Source organism: Netta rufina, assembly GCF_964035555.1.
Source record: "Netta rufina genome assembly, chromosome: 37".
NCBI classification, from domain to species: Eukaryota; Metazoa; Chordata; class Aves; order Anseriformes; family Anatidae; genus Netta; species Netta rufina.
This window is the reverse complement of record NC_140161.1, coordinates 46,122-70,982: the sequence shown is the minus strand read 5'-3', so window position 1 is coordinate 70,982 and position 24,861 is coordinate 46,122. Positions and strand designations below refer to the sequence as shown.

The 24,861-nt window shown below is 56.8% G+C and overlaps 2 protein-coding genes across 2 annotated transcripts in view; one reads left to right on the top strand and one right to left on the bottom strand.

Annotated features, from left to right (window-relative positions):
- Positions 1 to 9,583, bottom strand: part of LOC311220686 (type 1 phosphatidylinositol 4,5-bisphosphate 4-phosphatase-like) — a gene marked incomplete at both ends in the record, with an annotated part of 10,080 nt that extends 497 nt beyond the window's left edge. Inside the window, 4 exons of the mRNA XM_084304238.1 lie at positions 4,203 to 4,308; positions 5,823 to 5,929; positions 8,553 to 8,725; positions 9,511 to 9,583. Of these exons, the coding sequence (XP_084160364.1) occupies positions 4,203 to 4,308; positions 5,823 to 5,929; positions 8,553 to 8,725; positions 9,511 to 9,583 (459 nt within the window). The remainder of the gene's footprint in view (positions 1 to 4,202; positions 4,309 to 5,822; positions 5,930 to 8,552; positions 8,726 to 9,510) is intronic.
- A 1,372-nt stretch (positions 9,584 to 10,955) lies between these two features.
- The window catches only part of LOC311220685 (purine nucleoside phosphorylase-like), a gene marked incomplete at both ends in the record, with an annotated part of 22,747 nt that continues 8,841 nt past the window's right edge, over positions 10,956 to 24,861 (top strand). The window contains 2 exons of the mRNA XM_084304237.1: positions 10,956 to 10,966; positions 19,573 to 19,737. Of these exons, the coding sequence (XP_084160363.1) occupies positions 10,956 to 10,966; positions 19,573 to 19,737 (176 nt within the window). The remainder of the gene's footprint in view (positions 10,967 to 19,572; positions 19,738 to 24,861) is intronic.

Below are 24,861 nucleotides of genomic sequence, written 5' to 3'. Positions count from 1 at the left end.
GTCATTTTAGGGCCATTTCACGATCCTAAATCCACTTTTGGCCGTTTTTGGCCATTTTGGGGCCTTTGCTCCCTGTTTCAATCCCATTTTGGGGCCAATTCAGGCATTTTTGGGTCCCCACGTCCCTTTTGGGGCCATTTTGCCCCTTTTAGGGTCATTTTAGGGTCATTTTAGGGCCCTAAATACCATTTTTGGCCATTTTTGGCCCATTTTGGCCCTTTTCCCCCCCCATTTCGCTCCCATTTTGGGGCCGTTTCGGGCACTTTTGGGGCCCCAAAGCGCTTTTGGGGCCGTTTCCCCGCTTTTAGGGCCATTTTTTCCCCATTTCGGTCCCATTTTGGGGCAATTTCTGGCAGTTTTGGGTCCCCACATCCCTTTTGGGGTCAATTTCCCCCCTTTTGGGGTCATTTTAGGGCCATTTCACGATCCTAAATCCACTTTTGTGCATTTTTGACCATTTTGGGGCCTTTGCTCCCTGTTTCAATCCCATTTTGGGGCAATTTCAGGCAGTTTTGGGTCCCTGTGGTCATTTTGGGGCCATTTCTCCCCTGTTAGGGTCATTTTAGGGTCATTTTAGGGCCCTAAATACCATTTTTGGCCATTTTGGGCCCATTTTGGCCCTTTTCCCCCCCATTTCGCTCCCATTTTGGGGCCATTTCGGGCACTTTTGGGTCCCCAAAGGCCTTTTGGGGTCGTTTCCCCGCTTTTAGGGCCATTTTTTCCCCATTTCAGTCCCATTTTGGGGTAATTTCGGGCAGTTTTGGGTCCCCACATCCCTTTTGGGGTCAATTTCCCCCCTTTTGGGGTCAGTTTAGGGCCATTTCACGATCCTAAATCCACTTTTGGCCATTTTTGGCCATTTTGGGGCCTTTGCTCCCTGTTTCAATCCCATTTTGGGGCCGTTTTGGGCACTTTTGGGTCCCGGGGTCCCTTTTGGGTCCATTTCTCCCCTTTTAGGGTCATTTTAGGGCCATTTTGGGACCATTCCCTGACCCTAAATACCACTTTTGGCCATTTTGGGGCCATTTTAAGCCTTTTTTACCCCATTTCAGTCCCATTTTGGGGCAATTTCTGGCATTTTTGGGTCCTCACATCCCTTTTGGGGCCATTTTGCCCATTTTTGGGTGTTTTTGGGGTGTTTTTGGGACCATTCCCTGACCCTAAATACCATTTTCGTCCATTTTAGAGCCCATTTTGACCCCATTCCCTCCCGTTTCGCCCCCATTTTGGGGCCATTTCGGGCACTTTTGGGTCCTGGGGTCCCTTTTGGGGCCATTTCTCCCCTTTTAGGGTCATTTTAGGGCTACTTTAGGGTAATTGTGGGGCCATTTCCCGATCCTAAATACCATTTTTGGTCATTTTGGGGCCATTTTTAGCCTTTTTTACCCCATTTCACTCCCATTTTGGGGCCATTTCAAGTAGTTTTGGGTCCTGGGGTCCTTTTTGGGTCCATTTTACCCCTTTTAGGGTCATTTTGGGGCCATTTTGGGGCCATTCCCTGACCCTAAATACCATTTTCGTCCATTTTAGGCCCATTTTGACCCCTTTCCCCCCCATTTTGCCCCCATTTTGGGGCCGTTTCTGGCAGTTTTGGGTCCCGGGGTCCCTTTTGGGTCCATTTCACCCCCTTTTAGGGTCATTTTAGGCCATTTTGGGACCACTTCATGACCCTAAATACCATTTTTGGTCATTTTGGGGCCATTTTAAGCCTTTTTTACCCGATTTCACTCCCATTTTGGGGCCGTTTCGGGCACTTTTGGGTCCTCACATCCTTTTTGGGTCCATTTTACCCCTTTTAAGGTCATTTTAGGGCCATTTTGGGGCCATTTTGGGTCTGTTTCATGACCCTAAATACCATTTTCGTCCATTTTAGGCCCATATTGACCCCTTTCTCCCCCATTTCACTCCCATTTTGGGGCCATTTCGGGCACTTTTGGGTCCCGGGGTCCCTTTTGGGTCCATTTTGCCCCTTTTAGGGTCATTTTAGGGCCACTTTAGGGTAATTGTGGGGCCATTTCCCCGATCCTAAATACCATTTTTGTCCATTTTAAGCCTTTTTTACCCAATTTCACTCCCATTTTGGGGCAATTTCAGGCACTTTTGGGTCCTCACATCCTTTTTGGGTCCATTTTACCCCTTTCAGGGTCATTTTAGGGCCATTTTGGGGCCATTTTGGGGCCATTCCCTGACCCTAAATACCATTTTCGTCCATTTTAGGCCCATTCTGACCCCTTTCCCTCCCATTTCGCCCCCATTTTGGGGCCATTTCAGGCACTTTTGGGTCCTGGGGTCCCTTTTGGGTCCATTTCTCCCCTTTTAGGGTCATTTTAGGGCCATTTTGGGACCATTCCCTGACCCTAAATACCACTTTTGGCCATTTTGGGGCCATTTTAAGCCTTTTTTACCCCATTTCAGTCCCATTTTGGGGCAATTTCTGGCAGTTTTAGGTACTCACAACCCTTTTGGGTCCATTTTGCCCATTTTTGGGTGTTTTTGGGGTGGTTTTGGGGCCATTCCCTGACCCTAAATACCATTTTCGTCCATTTTAGGCCCATTTTGACCCCTTTCCCCCCCGTTACGCCCCCATTTTGGGGCCATTTCAGGCACTTTTGGGTCCTGGGGTCCCTTTTGGGTCCATTTTACCCCTTTTAGGGTCATTTTAGGGCCATTTTGGGACCATTTCATGACCCTAAATACCGTTTTTGGTCATTTTGGGGCCATTTTAAGCCTTTTTTACCCCATTTCACTCCCATTTTGGGGCCATTTCTGGCAGTTTTGGGTCCCAGGGTCCCTTTTGTGTCCATTTTACCCCATTTAGGGTCATTTTAGGGTCATTTTGGGACCATTCCCTGACCCTAAATACCATTTTTGGCCATTTTGGGCCCATTTTAAGCCTTTTTTACCCCATTTCACCCCCATTTTGGGGCAATTTCAGGCACTTTTGGGTCCCAGGGTCCCTTTTGGGTCCATTTTACCCCTTTTAGGGTCATTTTGGGACCATTCCCTGACCCTAAATACCATTTTTGTCCATTTTAGGCCCATTTTGACCCCTTTCCCCCCCATTTTGCCCCCATTTTGGGGCCGTTTCTGGCACTTTTGGGTCCCGGGGTCCCTTTTGGGTCCATTTTGCCCCTTTTAGGGTCATTTTAGGGCCACTTTAGGGTAATTGTGGGGCCATTTCCCAATCCTAAATACCATTTTGGGCCATTTTAAGCCTTTTTTACCCAATTTCACTCCCATTTTGGGGCAATTTCAGGCACTTTTGGGTCCTCACATCCCTTTTGGGGCCATTTTGCCCTTTTTGGGGTCTTTTAGGGTCATTTTAGGGCCATTTTGGGTCTGTTTCATGACCCTAAATACCATTTTTGGTCATTTTGGGGCCATTTTAAGCCCTTTTTACCCAATTTCACTCCCATTTTGGGGCCATTTCTGGCACTTTTGGGTCCCCAGGTCCCTTTTGGGTCCATTTTGCCCATTTTTGAGTGTTTTTGGGGCAGTTTTGGGGCTATTTCATGATCCTAAATTCCATTTTGGGCCATTTTAGGGCCATTCTGAGCCCTTTTCTCCCCGTTTTGGTCCCATTTTGGGGCAATTTCAGGCACTTTTGGGTCCTCACATCCTTTTTGGGTCCATTTTGCCCCTTTTAGGGTCATTTTAGGGCCATTTTGGGGCCATTTTGGGTCTGTTTCATGACCCTAAATACCATTTTCGTCTATTTTAGGCCCATTCTGACCCCTTTCCCTCCCATTTCGCCCCCATTTTGGGGCCATTTCAGGCACTTTTGGGTCCCGGGATCCCTTTTGGGTCCATTTCACCCCTTTTAGGGTCATTTTAGGGCCATTTTGGGACCATTCCCTGATCCTAAATACCATTTTTGGTCATTTTGGGGCCATTTTAAGCCTTTTTTACCCGATTTCACTCCCATTTTGGGGCCGTTTTGGGCACTTTTGGGTCCTCACATCCTTTTTGGGTCCATTTTACCCGTTTTAGGGTCATTTTAGGGCCATTTTGGGGCCATTTTGGGTCTGTTTCATGACCCTAAATACCATTTTCGTCCATTTTAGGCCCATTCTGACCCCTTTCCCCCCCATTTCGCTCCCATTTTGGGGCCGTTTCTGGCAGTTTTGGGTCCTGGGATCCCTTTTGGGTCCGTTTTGCCCGTTTTTGGGTGTTTTTGGGGTGGTTTTTTTGGGGTGACTCACCAGGAAGGGGGCCCCGCAGTGGGCGCAGGCCACCCGCACGCCGCCGGGGGGGGGCTCGGGGCTGGGCGCCCCCCCCTGCACCGGGCCCAGGTTGATGATGCGCTTACTGGGAGCACTGGGTTATACTGGGAGCACTGGGAGGGGGGGCTGGGGGCACTGGGAGGGACTGGGAGGGACTGGGAGGGGGACTGGGGGATACTGGGAGGGACTGGGAGGGACTGGGAGCCCCCCCCAGCTGCTCCCAGTGCATCCCAGTGCCCCCAGAGCCGCTCCCAGTTCGTCCCAGTCCCTCCCAGTACACCCATAACCCCCTCCCAGTCCTCTCCAGTCCCTCCCAGTACATCCCAGTCCCCCCGTATCCCCTCCCAGTATATCCCAGTCCATCCCAGGCCCCTCCAATCCCTCCCAGTTCCCCCCCAGTATATCCCAGTGCCCCCATATCCCCTCCCAGTATATCCCAGCTCCCTCCCAGTCCCTCCCAGTGACCCCAGAGCCCCTCCCAGTATGTCCCAGTGCCTCCCAGTGCCCTCCCAGTATACCCCAATTGCCTCCCAGTCCCCTCCAAGCCCCCCAAAACACCCCCAAACCCCCTCCCAGTATATCCCAGTACACCCCAGTCCCCTCCCAGTCCCCTCCCAGTATATCCCGGTCCCCTCCCAGTATATCCCAGTATACCCCAGTCCCCTCCCAGTCCCCCAAAACCCCCCAAAACCCCCCAAATCCCCCCCAAAACCCCTCCAAACGCCCCTATAACCCCCTCCCAGTCTATCCCAGTATCCCCCAATCCCCTCCCAGTATATCCCAGTATATCCCAGTCCCCTCCCAGTATCCCCCAGTCCCTCCCAGTCCCCCAAAACCCCCCTAAATCCCCCCAAATCCCCCCATAACCCCCCCAAAACCCCCCAAACCCCCTCCCAGTCCCTCCCAGTATATCCCAGTATCCCCAATCCCCTCCCAGTGCCCTCCCAGTATCTCCCAGTCCATCCCAGTGCCCCCTAAACCCCTCCATAACCCCCCCAAACCCCCTCCCAGTCCCCCCAAACCCCCTCCCAGTCTATCCCAGCCCCTCCCAGTATCTCCCAGTCCCCTCCCAGTATATCCCAGTGCCTCCCAGTCCCCTCCCAATATATCCCAGTATACCCCAGTCCCCTCCCAGTCCCCCAAAACCCCCCTAAATCCCCCCATAACCCCCCCATAACCCCCTCCCAGTCCCCCCCAATCCCCTCCCAGTCCCTCCCAGTCCCCTCCCAGTATCTCCCAGTCCCTCCCAGTCCCCCAAAACCCCCCAAAACCCCCCAAATCCCCCCCAAAACCCCTCCAAATGCCCCTATAACCCCCTCCCAGTCCCTCCCAGTCCCCCCAAACCCCCTCCCAGTCCCTCCCAGTCCCCCCAAACCCCCTCCCAGTCCCTCCCAGTATATCCCAGTGCCCTCCCAGTATCCCCCAGTCCCTCCCAGTCCCCCAAAACCCCCCTAAATCCCCCCAAAACCCCCCCATAACCCCCCCAAAACCCCCCCAAATCCCCCCATAACCCCCCCAAACCCCCTCCCACTCCCCCCCAACCCCCTCCCAGTCCCTCCCAGTCCCCCCCAGTCCCCTCCCAGTGCCTCCCAGTCCCACCAGTAAGGCCGCGGGCAGGCGATGCGGCGGGCGGAGGCGCGGCAGACCAGGAGGCAGTTGCAGGGGCAGCGCACGTACTGCTTGCCCCCGGGGGCCGTCCGGATGGGCTGGGGGGGGGGGGAGAAAGGGGTCAAAAAAAAAAACCAAAATACCCCAAAAACACCCCAAAAACACCCAAAAAAAATAACAGAAAAACAACGGAAAAAATAAACCCCAAAACCCACGAATAACGCCAAAATAACCCAAAATACCCCCAAATAGCCCCCCCAAACCCCGAATAAGCCCAAAATAACCCAAAATACCCCCAAATAACCCCCCAAAACCCTGAATAAGCCCAAAATAACCCAAAATACCCCCAAATAACCCCCCAAAACCCTGAATAAGCCCAAAATAACCCCAAATAACCCCCCAAAACCCCGAATAAGCCCAAAATACCCCCAAATAACCCCCCAAAACCCTGAATAAGCCCAAAATAACCCAAAATACCCCCAAATAACCCCCAAAACCCCCGAATAACCCCAAAATAACCCAAAATAACCACAAATAACCCCCCAAAAAACAAATAATCCCAAAGTAACCCCAAAATAACCCCAAATAAACCCAAATAATTCCAAAATAACCCCAAAATAACCCCAAAATAACCCAAAAACCTCCAAATAACCCTCAAAATAACCCCAAAATAACCCCAAAATAACCCCCCAAAAAAACAAATAATCCCCAAATAACCCCAAAATAACTCAAAAATAACCCCAAATCCCCCAAATAACCCCCAAATAAACCCAAATAATCCCAAAATAACCCCCCCAAAAAAACAAAAAAAAACCAAAATAACCCCCCAAAAAAACAAAAAACCCCCAAATAACCCCAAATTAACCCCCAAAATAACCCAAATAATTCCAAAATAACCCCAAAATAACCCCAAAATAACCCAAAAACCTCCAAATAAACCCCAAAGTAACCCCAAAGTAACCCCAAAATAAGCCAAAAACCCCCAAAATAACTCAAATAATCCCAAAATAACCCCAAAATAACCCCAAAATAACCTAAAAATAACCCAAAAATAACCTCTCAAAAAAAACAAAAACCCCAAATAACCCCAAAATAACCCCAAATAACCCCCAAATAAACCCAAAATAACCCCCAAATAACCCCAAAATAACCCCAAAATAACCCCAAAATAACCCCAAAATAACCCCAAAATAACCCCAAAATAACCCCAAAATAACCCCAAAATAACCCCAAAATAACCCCCAAAAAAAACAAATAATCCCAAAGTAACCCCAAAATAACCCCAAAATAACCCAAAAACCTCCAAATAACCCCCAAAATAACCCAAAAACAACCCAAAAACAACCCCTCAAAAAAACCAAAAACCCCAAATAACCCCAAAATAACCCCAAATAACCCCAAAATAACCCCAAATAACCCCAAAATAACCCCAAATAACCCCAAAATAACCCCAAATAATCCCAAAATAAACCCAAAATAACCCCAAAATAAGCCCAAAACCCCCAAATAACCCCCCCAAAAAAAACAAATAATCCCAAAATAACCCAAAAATAACCCAAAAATAACCCCTCAAAAAAACCAAAAACCCCAAATAACCCCAAAATAACCCAAATAACCCCAAAATAACCCCAAATAACCCCAAAATAACCCCAAATAACCCCAAAATAACCCCCAAAATAACCAAAAACCCCCAATAACCCCCAAATAAACCCAAATAATCCCAAAATAACCCCAAAATAACCCCCCCAAAAACAAAAACCCCCAAATAACCCCCAAAACCCCCAAATAACCCCCCCAAAAGACAAATAATTCCAAAATATCCCCAAAATGACCCAAAACAACCCAAATAACCCCCCAAAATAACCCCCAAATAACCCCCAAAAAAACCCAAAATCCCAACCCCCCCCCCCCAAAAAAACAAAAAAACACACAAAAAAATCAAAAAAAACTAAAAATCCCCCAAAACCCAAAAAAAGGCCCAAAAAACACCAAAAAACCCAATAATCCCCCCAAAAAACACTTAAAAAAAAATAAAAAAAAGCAAAAAAGGAAAAAAACAAAAAAAACGAAAAAAACAGAAAAAAAAACAGAAAAAAAAACAGAAAAAAAAACAGAAAAAAAACAGAAAAAAAAAACAGAAAAAAAATAGAAAAAAAAACGGAAAAAAAAACAGAAATCCCCCAAAACCCCCCAAAAACACCAAAAAATCTAAATAAAAGCAAAAAAGGAAAAAAAAAAAAACAACAAAAAAATGAAAACCGAGAAAAAAAACCAAAAAAAACAAAAACTCAAAAAAAAAACAAACAAAAAATGAAGGAAAAAAGAAACAAAAATAACAAAAAAAAAACGAAAAAAAGGAAAAAAAAAAAACAAAAAAAATAATTAAAAAAAAAACAAAAAAAAACACAAAAAAAACGAAAAAAAAAAACAAAAAAAAACAAAAAAAACACACAAAAAAACCCAAAAAACCAAAAAACACCAAAGAAGCCCCAAAAAAAACCAAAAACCCCAAAATAAACCAAAAAAAAGAAAAAAAAAAAAAAAAAGAGAAAAAAATCCCCCGAAAAAAAACCCCAAAAATTCAAAAACCGCGGGAAAATCCCCGGAAACCGCGGGAAAATCCCCGGAAACCGCGGGAAATCGCCGCGAAACCGCGGGAAAGCCGGCGCGCCAAAATGACGTCACGCCGCAAGCCCCGCCCCCTCTCCCCCCTCCCCTTACCGTGGCCTCGTGGCACCGCCCGCACTTGACCACGTGCTGGTGGGCCTTGCCCTCCACGCTGATTGGCTCCTGGCACACGCGGCACGTGACCGCCGGCCCCGCCCCTCCGTCGGGGCTGCCCAATGGGGAGTAAGGGGGCGGGGCCTCCGAGGGGCCGGCCGGGGGGGCGTTGCCTGGCAACGGGCAGGGAGGGGAGGGGGGGAGCGGGTTGGTTGCCTAGCAACGGGGGGGCGGGGCTGAGAGGGGGCGTGGCCTCGTTGCCTAGCAACGGCTGCCGGGGAGGGAGGGGGCGTGGCCTCGTTGCCTAGCAACGTTTAGGGAGGGGAGGGGGGAGCGAGTTGGTTGCCTAGCAACGGCTGCCGGGGAGGGAGGGGGCGTGGCCTCGTTGCCTGGCAACGGCTCCCGGGGAGGGAGGGGGCGTGGCCTCGTTGCCTAGCAACCTTTAGGGAGGGGAGGGGGAGCGGCTCCGTTGCCTAGCAACGGGTCTAGCAGGGAGGGGGCGTGGCCTCGCTGCCCGGCAACGGTTCCAGGAGGGAGGGGGCGTGGCCAAGCGGCTCTGGCCACGCCCCCTGGTGTTGTAGCCACGCCCACGCGCCCCGCCCAGCCCCCTGAAGCCCCGCCCAATGCGGAGAAGCCCGTGTCGAGGCCACGCCTCCTTTATCAAGCCACGCCCACTCGGCCACGCCCCTTTACCAAGCCACGCCCCTTCAATACAAGCCCCGCCCATCACCCTGAAGCCCCTCCCACCACCCTTAAGCCCCGCCCACCACCCTGAAGCCCCTCCCACCCTCCTCAAGCCCCGCCCACCCCCCCTCAAAGCCCCTCCCACTCCCCCCACCCCACTCCCCATCCCCCTCCAGACCCCGCCCACACCCCTCAAGCCCCGCCCACACCCCTTAAGCCCCGCCCACCGCCCTCAAGCCCCGCCCACACCCCCTCAGGCCCCGCCCCCTCTCACCCCCGGGGCCCCCCCCGGCCCCAGGCCCCGGAGCCTCCGCGGGCAGCAGCGGCGACCGCTCCCCGTCCGCCATCGCCGCCGCGCTCCTCACGTGACCGCCGCCCCGCCCTCCCATTGGCTGCCGCCCGTCACGTGACCCCCCTCCCGGCCACCTCCCCCCGTCTCCATAGCGACCGCCCCCCTCCCGTTCCCGCCTCCTCTCTTCCTATTGGCTGCCGCGCGTCACGTGACGCCCCCCGGGCAGCTCCCCCCGTCCCCATAGCAACCGTCCCCCTCTCCCTGCGGCTCCCCTGCCCCCTGATTGGCTCCCTGGCATCACGTGACCCCCCTCTGGCCACCACCCTCCGTCTCCATAGCAACCGCCCCCTCCCCTTTCTCCTCCCTCTCCTCCTATTGGCTCCTTCCCGTCACGTGACTCCCTCCCCGCCACCTCCCCTCGTCTCCATAGCAACCGCCCCCCCTTCTCCTATTGGCTCCCTCGCATCACGTGACCCTCACCGCCACCACCTCTCGTCTCCATAGCAACCGCCCCCTCCCTTTTCCCGCCTTCTCCTCCCCTATTGGCTCATTCGCATCACGTGACCCCCCTCCCCTCCCCACCCCCCGTTCCCATAGCAACCGCCCCTCCCTTCCCCTTCTCCTATTGGCTCCCTGGCATCACGTGATCCCCTTCCGACCACCTCCCTCCGTCTCCATAGCAACCGCTCCTCCCTTTCCCGCCTTCTCCCCTCCTATTGGCTCATTCGCGTCACGTGACCCCTCCCACCCCCCTCCACCCGTCTCCATAGCAACCGCCCCCTCTCCCTGCCGCTCCCCTGCCCCCTGATTGGCTCCTTCACGTCACGTGATCCTCTTCCGGCCACCACCCCCCGTTCCCATAGCAACCGCCCCTCCCTTTCCCTCCTTCTCTCCTCCCATTGGCTCCCTGGCATCACGTGACCCCTCCCGCCCCCTCCACCCCCCATCTCCATAGCAACCGCCCCTCCCTTTCCCCTCCCTCTCTTCTCCTATTGGCTGCCGCGCGTCACGTGACGCTCCCCAGCCCGCTCCCCCCGTCCCCATAGCAACCGCTCCTCCCTTTTCCCGCCTTCTCCCCTCCTATTGGCTCATTCGCGTCTCGTGACCCTACCCACCCCCTCCACCCCCCGTCTCCATAGCAACCGCTCCCCTTCCCCTTCTCCTATTGGCCCCCGCCATCACGTGACCCCCACCCCTTTCCACCCCCGTTTCCATAGCAACCCCCCCTCCCTTTCCCCTCCCCCTCCCTCCCATTGGCTCCCTCCCCCCACGTGACCCCCCGCTCCCCTCCGTCCCCATGGCAACCCCTCTCCTCCCCCTTCCCTCTCCCTCCCCATTGGCCGAGCCGCGACGCCCCCTTTATGACGTCACCCCCCTTATAAGGGCAGCTCCCGGGGGGGGGGGGGGCGCAGTCGGGGCCGGTTGCTATGGAGGGGAGGTGAGCGCGGGGCGCGCATGCGCAGAACCCCCCGGGGAGGGGGGGGGGGGGGGACCCTTTAGGGGGGGGCCCCGCTCTCGGTGTCCCCCCGGGGGCTTCCGGGCGGCGCCGCGACCCCGCGCTTTTGGTTCCGCCCCCCGCTTTTTGGTTCCTACCCCCCCTAATTAGCCCCTTATGCTAATTAGATGCTAATTAGACGTTGATTACATGCTAATTAGATGCTAATTAGGGTGATTGAGGCCCCTTCGGGGGGTTTTTGGGGGGCTCGCGGCGCTTCCGGGTGGTGCTGCGGGGGTGCAGCCAATCGGAGGGCGCCGCCGCGCTGTCCCGCCCCCCCGGCGGCCAATCAGCGCGCGGCTTCCGGGTTGGGCAGGGGAGGGGGCGGGGCCGAGCGGGAAGGGGTCACGTGGGGGGAGGGGTCACGTGGGGGGCGCTGTGGGGCTGGGGGGCCCCTATGGGGCCTCTATGGGGCCTCTATGGGGCCTGGGGGTCGCTATGGGGCAGGCTATGGGGCTGGGGGGGTCCCTATGGGGTCGCTATGGGGCTCAGCAGGCTCTATGGGGCAGGCTATGGGGCACAAGGGCCTCTATGGGGCAGGCTATGGGGCTGGGGGGGCTCGCTATGGGGCTGGGGGGCCCCTATGGGGCTCGCTATGGGGCAAGGGGGTCCCTATGGGGCAGGCTATGGGGCTGGGAGCGGTCTATGGGGCCTCTATGGGGCTCGCTATGGGGCTGGGGGGTCGCTATGGGGCAGGCTGTGGGGCCTGGGGGTCACTATGGGGCTCAGGGGTCTCTATGGGGCAGGCTATGGGGCTGGGGGGGCTCTGTGGGGCTCGCTATGGGGCTAGACGGGGTCTCTATGGGGCAGGGGGGTCCCTATGGGGTCGCTATGGGGCTGGGGGGTGTCTATGGGGCTTGGGAGTCCCTATGGGGCAGGCTATGGGGTCTCTATGGGGCCTGGGGGTCGCTATGGGGCTCGCTATGGGGCAGGGGGGGGCCCTATGGGGTCGCTATGGGGCTCAGCAGGCTCTATGGGGCAGGCTATGGGGCACAAGGGCCTCTATGGGGCAGGCTATGGGGCTGGGGGGGTCTCTATGGGGCTGGGGGGTCGCTATGGGGCTGGCTATAGGGCTAGGGGGGCTCTATGGGACAGGCTATGGGGCTGGGGTGACCCTATGGGGCAGGCTATGGGGCTGGGGGGTCGCTATGGGGCCTGCTATGGGGCTGGGGGGTCCCTATGGGGTCGCTATGGGGCTCAGGGGTCGCTATGGGGCAGGCTATGGGGCTGGGGGGGCTCTATGGGGTCGCTATGGGGCTCAGGAAGCGCTATGGGGCAGGCTATGGGGCACAAGGGCCTCTATGGGGCAGGCTATGGGGCTGGGGGGGGTCCCTATGGGGCTGGGGGGCCCCTATGGGGCTGGCTATAGGGCTAGGGGGGCTCTATGGGGCAGGCTATGGGGCTGGGGGGGGTCTATGGGGCCTCTATGGGGCAGAGGGGCCTCTATGGGGCCTGCTATGGGGCTAGAGAGTCACTATGGGGCAGGCTGTGGGGCTGGGGGGTCGCTATGGGGCTCGCTATGGGGCTGGGGGGGCCTCTATGGGGCTGGGGGGCCCCTATGGGGTCGCTGGGGGGCCCCTATGGGGTCGCTATGGGGCTGGGGGCTCCCTATGGGGCTGGCTATAGGGCTAGGGGGGCTCTATGGGGCAGGCTATGGGGCTGGGGGCGGTCTATGGGGCCTCTATGGGGCAGGCTATGGGGCTAGACGGGGTCTCTATGGGGCTGGGGAGTCCCTATGGGGCAGGCTGTGGGGCCTAGGGGTCGCTATGGGGCAGGCTATGGGGCTGGGGGGTCGCTATGGGGCCTGCTATGGGGCTGGGGGGTCGCTATGGGGTCGCTATGGGGCTCAGGAGTCGCTATGGGGCAGGTTATGGGGCTGGGGGGTGTCTATGGGGCAGGCTATGGGGCCTGGGGGTCACTATGGGGCTCGCTATGGGGCTGGGAGGGCTCTATGGGGTCGCTATGGGGCAGAGGGGCCTCTATGGGGCCTGCTATGGGGCTAGAGAGTCGCTATGGGGCAGGCTGTGGGGCTGTGGGGTCGCTACGGGGTCGCTATGGGGCCTCTATGGGGCTAGGGAGTCGCTATGGGGCAGGCTATGGGGCACAGGGGTCGCTATGGGGCAGGCTATGGGGCCTGGGAGGGTCTCTATGGGGCTGGGGGGTCCCTATGGGGCAGGCTATGGGGCTCAGGGGTCGCTATGGGGCAGGCTATGGGGCTGGGGTGACCCTATGGGGCAGGCTATGGGGCCTAGGGGTCGCTATGGGGCAGGCTATGGGGCCTGGGGGGGTCTCTATGGGGCTGGGGGGTCCCTATGGGGCAGGCTATGGGGCTGAGGGGTCGCTATGGGGCCTGCTATGGGGCTGGGGAGTTGCTATGGGGCAGGCTGTGGGGCTGGGGGGGTCGCTATGGGGCTGGAGGGGTCGCTATGGGGCCCAGGGGTCTCTATGGGGCTCGCTATGGGGCTGGGGGGTCTCTATGGGGTCGCTATGGGGCTCAGCAGGCTCTATGGGGCAGGCTATGGGGCACAAGGGCCTCTATGGGGCAGGCTATGGGGCCGGGGGGGGTCTCTATGGGGCTGGGGGGTCGCTATGGGGCCGGCTATAGGGCTAGGGGGGCTCTATGGGGCAGGCTATGGGGCTGGGGGGGGGTCTCTATGGGGCAAGGGGGTCCCTATGGGGCAGGCTATGGGGCTAGGGGGGCTCTATGGGGCCGGCTATGGGGCTGGGGTGACCCTATGGGGCAGGCTGTGGGGCCTAGGGGTCGCTATGGGGCAGGCTATGGGGCTGGGGGGTCGCTATGGGGCAGGCTATGGGGCTGGGGGGTCGCTATGGGGTCGCTATGGGGCTCAGGAGGCGCTATGGGGCTTGCTATGGGGCTGGGGGGGTCCCTATGGGGTCGCTATGGGGCTCAGGAGTCGCTATGGGGCAGGCTATGGGGCACAGGGGTCGCTATGGGGCAGGCTATGGGGCCTGGGGGGGTCTCTATGGGGCTGGGGGGTCCCTATGGGGCAGGCTATGGGGCACAGGGGCTTCTATGGGGTCGCTATGGGGCTGGGGGGCCCCTATGGGGTCGCTATGGGGCTCAGCAGGCTCTATGGGGCAGGCTATGGGGCACAAGGGCCTCTATGGGGCAGGCTATGGGGCTGGGGGGGTCTCTATGGGGCTGGGGGGCCCCTATGGGGCTGGCTATAGGGCTAGGGGGGCTCTATGGGGCAGGCTATGGGGCTGGGGTGACCCTATGGGGCAGGCTGTGGGGTCTAGGGGTCGCTATGGGGCAGGCTATGGGGCTGGGGGGTCGCTATGGGGTCGCTATGGGGCTAGGGGGGTTGCTATGGGGCTCAGGGGTCTCTATGGGGCAGGCTATGGGGCTGGGAGGGCTCTATAGGGTCTCTATGGGGCCTCTATGGGGTCGCTATGGGGCTGGGGGGTCGCTATGGGGCAGGCTATGGGGCCGGGGCATCCCTATGGGGCGCGCTGTGGGGCCCGGCTCACCCCAGAGCCCACCCCACACCCCCTGACTGACCCCATAACCTGCCCTATAGCCCTTGCTGGCCCCATGGCTCACCCTATAGATCTTGGTTGACCCCATAACCCACCCTATGGGTTTTGGTTGACCCCATGGCCCTTGCTTGACCCCATAGCCCATCCTATGGGGCTTGGTTGACCCCATAACCCACCCTATAGATCTTGGTTGACCCCATTGATGATCCCATTGATCTTGGTTGACCCCATAGCCAATCCCATTGATCTTGGTTGACCCCATTGATGATCCTATGGGTCTTGGTTGACCCCATAACCCACCCTACGCATCCTGGTTGACCCCATAACCCACCCTATACATCTTGGTTGACCCCATAACCCATCCTATTGGTCTTGGTTGACCCCATTGGTCATTCTATGGGTTTTGGTTGACCCCATAACCCACCCCATGGGGCTCGGTTGACCCCATAACCCACCCTACACTCTTTGGTTGACCCCATAGCCAACCCTATTGGTCTTGGTTGACCCCATTGATGATCCTATTGATCTTGGTTGACCCCATAGCCAACCCTATTGATCTTGGTTGACCCCAATGCTCACCCTACACATCCTGGTTGACCCCGTAGCCAATCCTATAGATCTTGGTTGACCCCATTGATGATCCTATGGGTTTTGTTGACCCCATAAGCCACCCTATAGATCCTGGTTGACCCCATAACCCATCCTATGGGTCTTGGTTGACCCCAATTGTCTTCTAATGGGTTTTGGTTGACCCCATAGGTCTCGGTTGACCCCATAACCCACCCCATAGATTGTGGTTGACCCCATAGCCAACCCTATTGGTCTTGGTTGACCCCATAACCCACCCTACACATCCTGGTTGACCCCATAACCCACCCTATAGATCTTGGTTGACCCCATAACCCATCCTATGTTGACCCCAATGGTCTTCCAATGGGTTTTGGTTGACCCCATAGGTCTTGGTTGACCCCATAGCCCACCCTATAGATCTTAGTTGACCCCATTGGTCATCCTATGGGTCTTGGTTGACCCCATAGCCCACCCTACACATCTTGATTGACCCCATAACCCATCCTATGGGTCTTGGTTGACCCCATTGATGATCCTATTGATCTTGGTTGACCCCATAGCCAACCCTATAGATCTTGGTTGACCCCATTGATGATCCTATGGGTCTTGGTTGACCCCATAACCCACCCTACGCATCCTGGTTGACCCCATAGCCCACCCTATAGATCTTGGTTGACCCCATAACCCATCCTATTGGTCTTGGTTGACCCCATTGGTCATCCTATGGGTCTTGGTTGACCCCATAGCCAACCCTATAGATCTTGGTTGACCCCATAGCCCACCCTACACATCTTGGTTGACCCCATAGCCAATCCTATAGATCTTGGTTGACCCCATTGATGACCCTATGGGTCTTGGTTGACCCCATAGCCAACCCTATGGGTCTTGGTTGACCCCATAGCCAACCCTATGGGTCTTGGTTGACCCCAATGCTCATCCTATAGATCCTGGTTGACCCCATAGCCCACCCTATAGATCTTGGTTGACCCCATAGCCAATCCCATTGATCTTGGTTGACCCCATAGCCAATCCTATAGATCTTGGATGACCCCATAGCCAACCCTATAGATCTTGGTTGACCCCATAGCCAATCCCATTGATCTTGGTTGACCCCATAGCCAACCCTATGGGTTTTGGTTGACCCCATTGATGATCCTATGGGTTTTGGTTGACCCCAATGGTCTTCCAATGGGTTTTGGTTGACCCTATGGGTCTCGGTTGACCCCATAACCCACCCTACAGATCCGAATCGACCCCATAGCCAACTTTGGGGTCTTCTATGGGGTGACCCCTATAACTTTCCCCCCCCTACAGCTACGAGGCGTGCTCGGAGGCGGCCTCCTGGGTTTTGGGGCGCGCGGCCGAGCCCCCGCGGGTGGCCCTGGTCTGCGGCTCGGGGCGACCCCATAACACACCCCATGGGGCTCGGTTGACCCCATAGCCCACCCTATAGATCTTAGTTGACCCCATAGCCTACCCTATGGGTTTTGGTTGACCCCATAACCCATCCTATTGGTCTTGGTTGACCCCATAACCCACCCTAAACATCCTGGTTGACCCCATAACCCACCCTATTGATCTTGGTTGACCCCATTGATGATCCTATTGATCTTGGTTGACCCCATTGGTCATCCTATGGGTCTTGGTTGACCCCATAACCCACCCTATAGATCTTGGTTGACCCCATTGATGATCCCATTGATCTTGGTTGACCCCATTGATGATCCCATTGATCTTGGTTGACCCCATAGCCAATCCCATTGATCTTGGTTGACCCCATAGCCAACCCTATGGGTTTTGGTTGACCCCATTGATGATCCTATGGGTTTTGGTTGACCCCATTGATGATCCTATGGGTTTTGGTTGACCCCATTGATGATCCTATGGGTTTTGGTTGACCCCAATGGTCTTCCTATGGGTTTTGGTTGACCCTATGGGTCTCGGTTGACCCCATAACCCACCCCACACCCCATGGCTGCCCTCTGGGGCACGTTTATGGGGTGACCCTATAACTTTCCCCCCCCTACAGCTACGAGGCGTGCTCGGAGGCGGCCTCCTGGGTTTTGGGGCGCGCGGCCGAGCCCCCGCGGGTGGCCCTGGTCTGCGGCTCGGGGCGACCCCATAACACACCCCATGGGGCTCGGTTGACCCCAATGGGTCTCTGTTGACCCCAAAGGTCATCCTATGGGGATTGGTTGACCCCATAGCCCACCCTACACATCTTGGTTGACCCATAGCCAACCCTATGGGTCTTGGTTGACCCCAATGGTCTTCCATGGGTTTTGGTTGACCCCCATAGGTCTCGGTTGACCCCATAGCCCACCCTATAGATCTTGGTTGACCCCATTGATGATCCTATTGATCCTGGTTGACCCCATTGGTCATCCTATGGGTCTTGTTGACCCCATAGCCAACCCTATGGGTCTTGGTTGACCCCAATGCTCACCCTACACATCCTGGTTGACCCCATAGCCAATCCCATTGATCTTGGTTGACCCCATTGATGATCCTATGGGTTTTGGTTGACCCCATAGCCAACCCTATGGGTCTTGGTTGACCCCAATGGTCTTCCAATGGGTTTTGGTTGACCCCATAGGTCTTGGTTGACCCCATACCCACCCCATAGATTGTGGTTGACCCCATAGCCAACCCTATTGATCTTGGTTGACCCCATAGCCAATCCCATTGATCTTGGTTGACCCCATTGATGATCCTATAGATCTTGGATGACCCCATAGCCAATCCCATTGATCTTGGTTGACCCATAGCCAATCCTATAGATCTTGGATGACCCCATAGCCAACCCTATGGGTTTTGGTTGACCCCAATGGTCTTCCAATGGGTTTTGGTTGACCCTATGGGTCTCGGTTGACCCCATAACCCACCCTACAGATCCGAATCGACCCCATAGCCAACTTTGGGCTCTTCTATGGGGTGACCCTATAATTTTCCCCCCCCTACAGCTACGAGGCGTGCTCGGAGGCGGCCTCCTGGGTTTTGGGGCGCGCGGCCGAGCCCCCGCGGGTGGCCCTGGTCTGCGGCTCGGGGCGACCCCATAACACACCCCATGGGGCTCGGTTGACCCCAATGGGTCTCTGTTGACCCAAAGGTCATCCTATGGGGCTTGGTTGACCCATAGCCCACCCTACAGATCTTGGTTGACCCCATTGATGATCCTATTGATCCTGGTTGACCCCATTGGTCATCCTATGGGTCTTGGTTGACCCCATAACCCACCCTATAGATCTTGGTTGACCCCATTGATGATCCTATTGATCTTGGTTGACCCCATTGGTCATCCTATGGGTCTTGGTTGACCCCATAACCCATTCTATGGGTTTTGGTTGACCCCATAGCCAATCCATTGATCTTGGTGACCCCAATGCTCATCCTATTGATCTTGGTTGACCCATAGCCAACCCTATAGATCCTGGTTGACCCCATAGCCAACCCTATGGGTCTTGGTTGACCCCAATGCTCATCCTATTGATCCTGGTTGACCCCATAACCCACCCTACACATCCTGGTTGACCCCATAGCCAATCCTATAGATCCTGGTTGACCCCATAACTCATCCTATAGATTCTGGTTGACCCCAATGGTCTTCCCATGGGTTTTGGTTGACCCCATAGGTCTCGGTTGACCCCATAACCCACCCTACTGATCCGAATCGACCCCATAGCCAACTTTGGGGTCTTCTATGGGGTGACCCTATAATTTCCCCCCCCTACAGCTACGAGGCGTGCTCGGAGGCGGCCTCCTGGGTTTTGGGGCGCGCGGCCGAGCCCCCGCGGGTGGCCCTGGTCTGCGGCTCGGGGCGACCCCATAACACACCCCATGGGGCTCGGTTGACCCCAATGGGTCTCTGTTGACCCCAAAGGTCATCCTATGGGGATTGGTTGACCCTATAGCCCACCCTATAGAAATTGGTTGACCCCATTGATGATCCTATTGATCCTGGTTGACCCCATTGGTCATCCTATGGGTCTTGGTTGACCCCATAGCCAACCCTATAGATCTTGGTTGACCCCATTGATGATCCTATGGGTCTTGGTTGACCCCATTGATGATCCTATTGATCTTGGTTGACCCCATTGGTCATCCTATGGGTCTTGGTTGACCCCATAACCCATTCTATGGGTTTTGGTTGACCCCATAGCCAATCCCATTGATCTTGGTTGACCCCATTGATGATCCTATTGATCTTGGTTGACCCCATAGCCAATCCCATTGATCTTGGATGACCCCATAACCCACCCTATAGATCTTGGTTGACCCCATTGATGATCCTATGGGTCTTGGTTGACCCCATAACCCACCCTATTGATCTTGGTTGGACCCCATTGATGATCCTATAGATCTTGGATGACCCCATAGCCAACCTATGGGTTTTGGTTGACCCTATGGGTCTTGGTTGACCCCATAACCCACCCTGGGGCGCGTTTATGGGTGACCCTATAACTTTCCCCCCCCTACAGCTACGAGGCGTGCTCGGAGGCGGCCTCCTGGGTTTTGGGGCGCGCGGCCGAGCCCCCGCGGGTGGCCCTGGTCTGCGGCTCGGGGCTGGGGGCCCTGGCCCAGGAGCTGGCGGGCCCCCCAGCACCTGGACTACGGGGACATCCCCCACTTCCCCCGCAGCACCGGTGGGTGTTTGGGGGATTTAATGGGGTCGGGGGGGTTTAGTGGGGTTTGGGGGGGGGGTTGGGGGGGATTTGGGGGGGTTTGGGGGGGATTGGGGGATTTGGGGGGGAAAATGGGGGGAAAATGGGGGATTTGGGGGGGAAATGGGGGGAAAATGGGGATTTGGGGGGGATTTAATGGGGGATTTAATGGGGTCAGGGGGGTTATGGGGGATTTATTGGGGTTGGGAGGGATTTGGGGGGGATTTTGGGGGGATTTGGGGGGATTTTTGGGGATTTGGGGGGGTTTGGGGCGGGTTTAGGGGGGATTTGGGGGGAAAATGGGGGATTTAGGGGGGATTTAATGGGGGATTTAATGGGGTCGAGGGGTTTAGTAGGGTTTGGGGGGGATTTGGGGGGGTTTGGGGGGTTTGGGGGGATTTTGGGGGGTTTGGGGCGGGTTTAGGGGGGATTTGGGGGGAAAATGGGGGATTTGGGGGGGATTTGGGGGGAAATGGGGGGTAAATGGGGGATTTAGGGGGGATTTAATGGGGGATTTAATGGGCTCGGGGGTTTAGTAGGGTTTGGGGGGGTTTATTGGGGGATTTGGGGGGGATTTGGGGGGGTTTGGGGGGGAAATGGGGGGAAAATGGGGGATTTAGGGGGGATTTGGGGGGGAAATGGGGGGAAAATGGGGGATTTAAGGGGGATTTAATGGGGGATTTAATGGGGTCGGGGGGTTTGGGGGGGATTTGGGGGGGGGTTGGGGGGGATTTGGGGGGATTTGGGGGGATTTTGGGGGAGTTTGGGGGGGATTTGGGGGGATTTGGGGGGGGTTTGGGGTGGGTTTAGGGGGGATTTGGGGGGGTAAAGGGGGGATTTGGGGGGGAAATGGGGGATTTAGGGGGATTTAATGGGGGATTTAATGGGGTCGGGGGGGTTTAGTGGGGTTTGGGGGGTTTGGGGGGATTTGGGGGGATTTGGGGGGATTTGGGGGATTTATGGGGGTCTATAGGGGATTTATGGGGCTAAATGGGGGATTTATGGGGGTTAATGGGGGATTTGTTGGGGTTAGGGGGGGGATTTGGGGGATTTAATGGGGTCAGGGGGGTTATGGGGGATTTATTGGGGTTGGGGGGGATTTGGGGGGATTTGGGGGGGTTTGGGGGGGTTTGGGGTGGGTTTAGGGGGGATTTGGGGGGTAAATGGGGGATTTAGGGGGGATTTAATGGGGGATTTAATGGGGTAGAGGGTTTAGTAGGGTTTGGGGGGGATTTGGGGGGGATTTGGGGGGGATTTGGGGGGATTTATGGGGATTTGGGGGGATTTGGGGGGGTTTGGGGGGATTTGGGGGGAAAATGGGGGATTTGGGGGGATTTGGGGGGGAAATGGGGGGTAAATGGGGGATTTAGGGGGGATTTAATGGGGGATTTAATGGGGTCGGGGGGTTTAGTAGGGTTTGGGGGGGGTTTGGGGGGGATTTGGGGGGGATTTGGGGGAGTTTGGGGTGGGTTTATGGGGGTTTATGGGAGATTTATGGGAGTCTATGGGGATTTAGGGGGATTTGGGGGGTAAATGGGGGGATTTGGGGGATTTAATGGGGTCGGGGGGTTTAGTGGGGTTTGGGGGATTTGGGTGGATTTGGGGGGGATTTGGGGGGATTTGGGTGGGTTTAGGGGGGTAAATGGAGGATTTGGGGGGATTTATGGGGGATTTATGGGGGTTAATGGGGGATTTGTTGGGGTTATGGGGGGATTTGGGGGATTTAATGGGGTCGGGGGTTTAGTGGGGTTTGGGGGGGGTTTGGGGGGATTTGGGGGGATTGGGTGGGTTTAGGGGGGATTTGGGGGGATTTGGGGGGGTTTGGGGTGGGTTTAGGGGGGTAAATGGGGGATTTGGGGGGGAAAATGGGGGGTTTGGGGGGATTTAGGGGGGATTTATGGGGATTTATGGGACTAAATGGGGGGATTTGGGGGATTTAATGGGGTCGGGGGGTTTAGTAGGGTTTGGGGGGGTTTGGGGGAGTTTATGGGGGGGATTTGGGGGGTTTGGGGAGTTTGCAGTGGGTTTAGGGGGGAAATGGGGGGAAAATGGGGGATTTGGGGGGGAAATGGGGGATTTAGGGGAGATTTAATGGGGGATTTAATGGGGTCGGGGGGTTTAGTAGGGTTTTGGGGGGTTGGGGGGATTTGGGGGGGATTTGGGGGGATTTGGGGGGGATTTATGGGGATTTGGGGGGGGTTGGGGTGGGTTTAGGGGGATTTGGGGGGAAAATGGGGGATTTAGGGGGATTAAGGGGGGATTTAATGGGGTCGGGGGGTTTAGTGGGGTTTGGGGGGGGGTTGGGGGGATTTGGGGGGGATTTGGGGGGGTTTGGGGTGGGTTTAGGGGGGAAATGGGGGGAAAATGGGGGATTTAGGGGGGATTGGGGGGTAAATGGGGGATTTAGGGGGGGATTTGGGGGATTATTGGGGTTGGGGGGGATTGGGTAGGTTTAGGGGGGATTTGGGGGGGATTTGGGGCCCACTTATGGGGCCGGGAGCTATGGGGTGGCCACTACGGGTCAAGGGGTCCCACTTATGGGTCGGGGGGGCTACTTATGGGCAGGGCCCCCCACTTATGGGTCAGGGGGTGGCACTTGGGGCCCACTTATGGGGCAGAGGCCCCACTTATGGGGCCGGGGTTCCCACTTATGGGTCAGGGGGTCCCAGTTATGGGTCAGGGGGGCTACTTATGGGGCAGGACCCCCCACTTATGGGGCAGAGGTCCCACTTATGGGTCAAGGGGTCCCACTTATGGGGCAGGGGGTCCCACTTATGGGGCACTTGGGACCCACTTATGGGGCCGGGAGGTTATGGGTGGCCACTTACGGGTCAGTGGCCCCACTTATGGGTCGGGGGGGCTACTTATGGGGCAGGGCCCCCCACTTATGGGGCCGGGGGTCCCACTTATGGGTCGGAGGCCCACTTATGGGGCAGGGGGGTGGCACTTGGGGCCACTTATGGGGCCGGGCGGTTATGGGGTGGCCACTTACGGGTCAAGGGGTCCAGTTATGGGTCGGGGGGCTACTTGTGGGGCAGGGCCCCCCACTTATGGGGCAGAGGCCCCACTTATGGGGCAGAGGTCCCACTTATGGGGCACTTGGGGCCCACTTATGGGGCCGGGCGGTTATGGGATGGCCACTTATGGGTCAAGGGGTCCCACTTATGGGTCAGGGCCCCCCACTTATGGGGCAGGGGGTGGCACTTGGGGCCCACTTATGGGGCAGAGGCCCCACTTATGGGGCCGGGGTTCCCACTTATGGGTCCGGGGCTCCCACTTATGGGTCGGAGGGGCTACTTATGGGGCAGAGCCCCCACTTATGGGGCAGAGGTCCCACTTATGGGTCAGCGGCCCCCACTTATGGGGCAGGGGGCCCACTTATGGGGCAGGGGGTGGCACTTGGGACCCACTTATGGGGCCGGGAGGTTATGGGGTGGCCACTTACGGGTCAAGGGGTCCCAGTTATGGGTCGGGGGGGCTACTTATGGGGCAGGGCCCCCCACTTATGGGGCAGGGGGGCTATGGGGTGGCACTTTGGGGGGCACTTGGGAGGGATTTGGGGGGCACTTATGGGGCCGGGAGGTTATGGGGTGGCCACTTATGGGTCAAGGGTCCCACTTATGGGTCGGGGGGGCTACTTGTGGGTCAGGGACCCCCACTTATGGGGCAGAGGTCCCACTTATGGGTCAGGGGGGCCACTTATGGGCCACTTGGGGCCCACTTATGGGGCCGGGCGGTTATGGGGTGGCCACTTACGGGTCAAGGGGTCCCACTTATGGGTCGGGGGGGCTACTTATGGGGCAGGGCCCCCCCACTTATGGGGCAGGGGGTGGCACTTGGGGCCCACTTATGGGTCCGGGGGTCCCACTTATGGGGCAGAGGCCTCAGTTATGGGTCCGGGGGTCCCACTTACGGTCAGGGGGTCCCAGTTATGGGTCGGGGGGGCTACTTGTGGGGCAGGGCCCCCCACTTATGGGGAAGGGGGTGGCACTTGGAGCCCACTTATGGGTCAGAGGTCCCACTATGGGTCAGGGGGGCTACTTATGGGTCAGGGGGTCCCACTTATGGTCAAGGGGTCCCACTTATGGGGCAGGGGCTCCCACTTATGGGTCAGGGGGCTACTTATGGGGCAGGGGTCCCACTTATGGGTCAGCGGCCCCCACTTATGGGGCAGGGGGTCCCACTTATGGGTCAAGGGGTCCCACTTATGGGCAGGGGGGCTACTTATGGGGGCAGGGCCCCCCACTTATGGGTCAGGGGGTCCCACTTATGGGGCAGAGGTCCCACTTATGGGCACTTGGGACCCACTTATGGGGCCGGGAGGTTATGGGGTGGCCACTTACGGGTCAAGGGGTCCCACTTATGGGTCGGGGGGGGCTACTTATGGGGCAGGGCCCCCCACTTATGGGGCAGGGCCCCCCACTTATGGGCAGGGGGGCTATGGGGTGGCACTTTGGGGGCACTTGGGAGGGATTTGGGGGGCACTTATGGGCCGGAGGTTATGGGGATGGCCACTTATGGGTCAGGGGTCCCACTTATGGGTCAGGGCAGACTACTTATGGGTCGGAGGCCCACTTATGGGGCAGTGGGGGGGCACTTGGAGCCCATTTATGGGGCAGAGGTCCCCACTTATGGGTCAGTGGCCCCCACTTATGGGGCAGAGGGGCTACTTATGGGGCAGGGGGCCCCACTTATGGGGCAGGGGGTGGCACTTGGGACCCACTTGTGGGGCCGGGCGGTTATGGATGGCCACTTACGGGTCAAGGGGTCCCACTTATGGGTCGGGGGGGGCTACTTATGGGGCAGGGCCCCCCACTTATGGGGCTGGGCCCCCCACTTATGGGTCATGGGGTCCCACTTATGGGGCTGGGAGTCCCACTTATGGGTCAGGGGGGCCCACTTATGGGGGCACTTGGAGCCCACTTATGGGGCCGGGCGGTTATGGGGTGGCCACTTACGGGTCAAGGGGTCCCAGTTATGGGTCGGGGGGCTACTTGTGGGGCAGGACCCCCCACTTATGGGGCAGGGGGTCCCACTTATGGGTCAGAGGGGCCACTTATCGGGGCACTTGGGGCCCACTTATGGGGCCGGGAGGTTATGGATGGC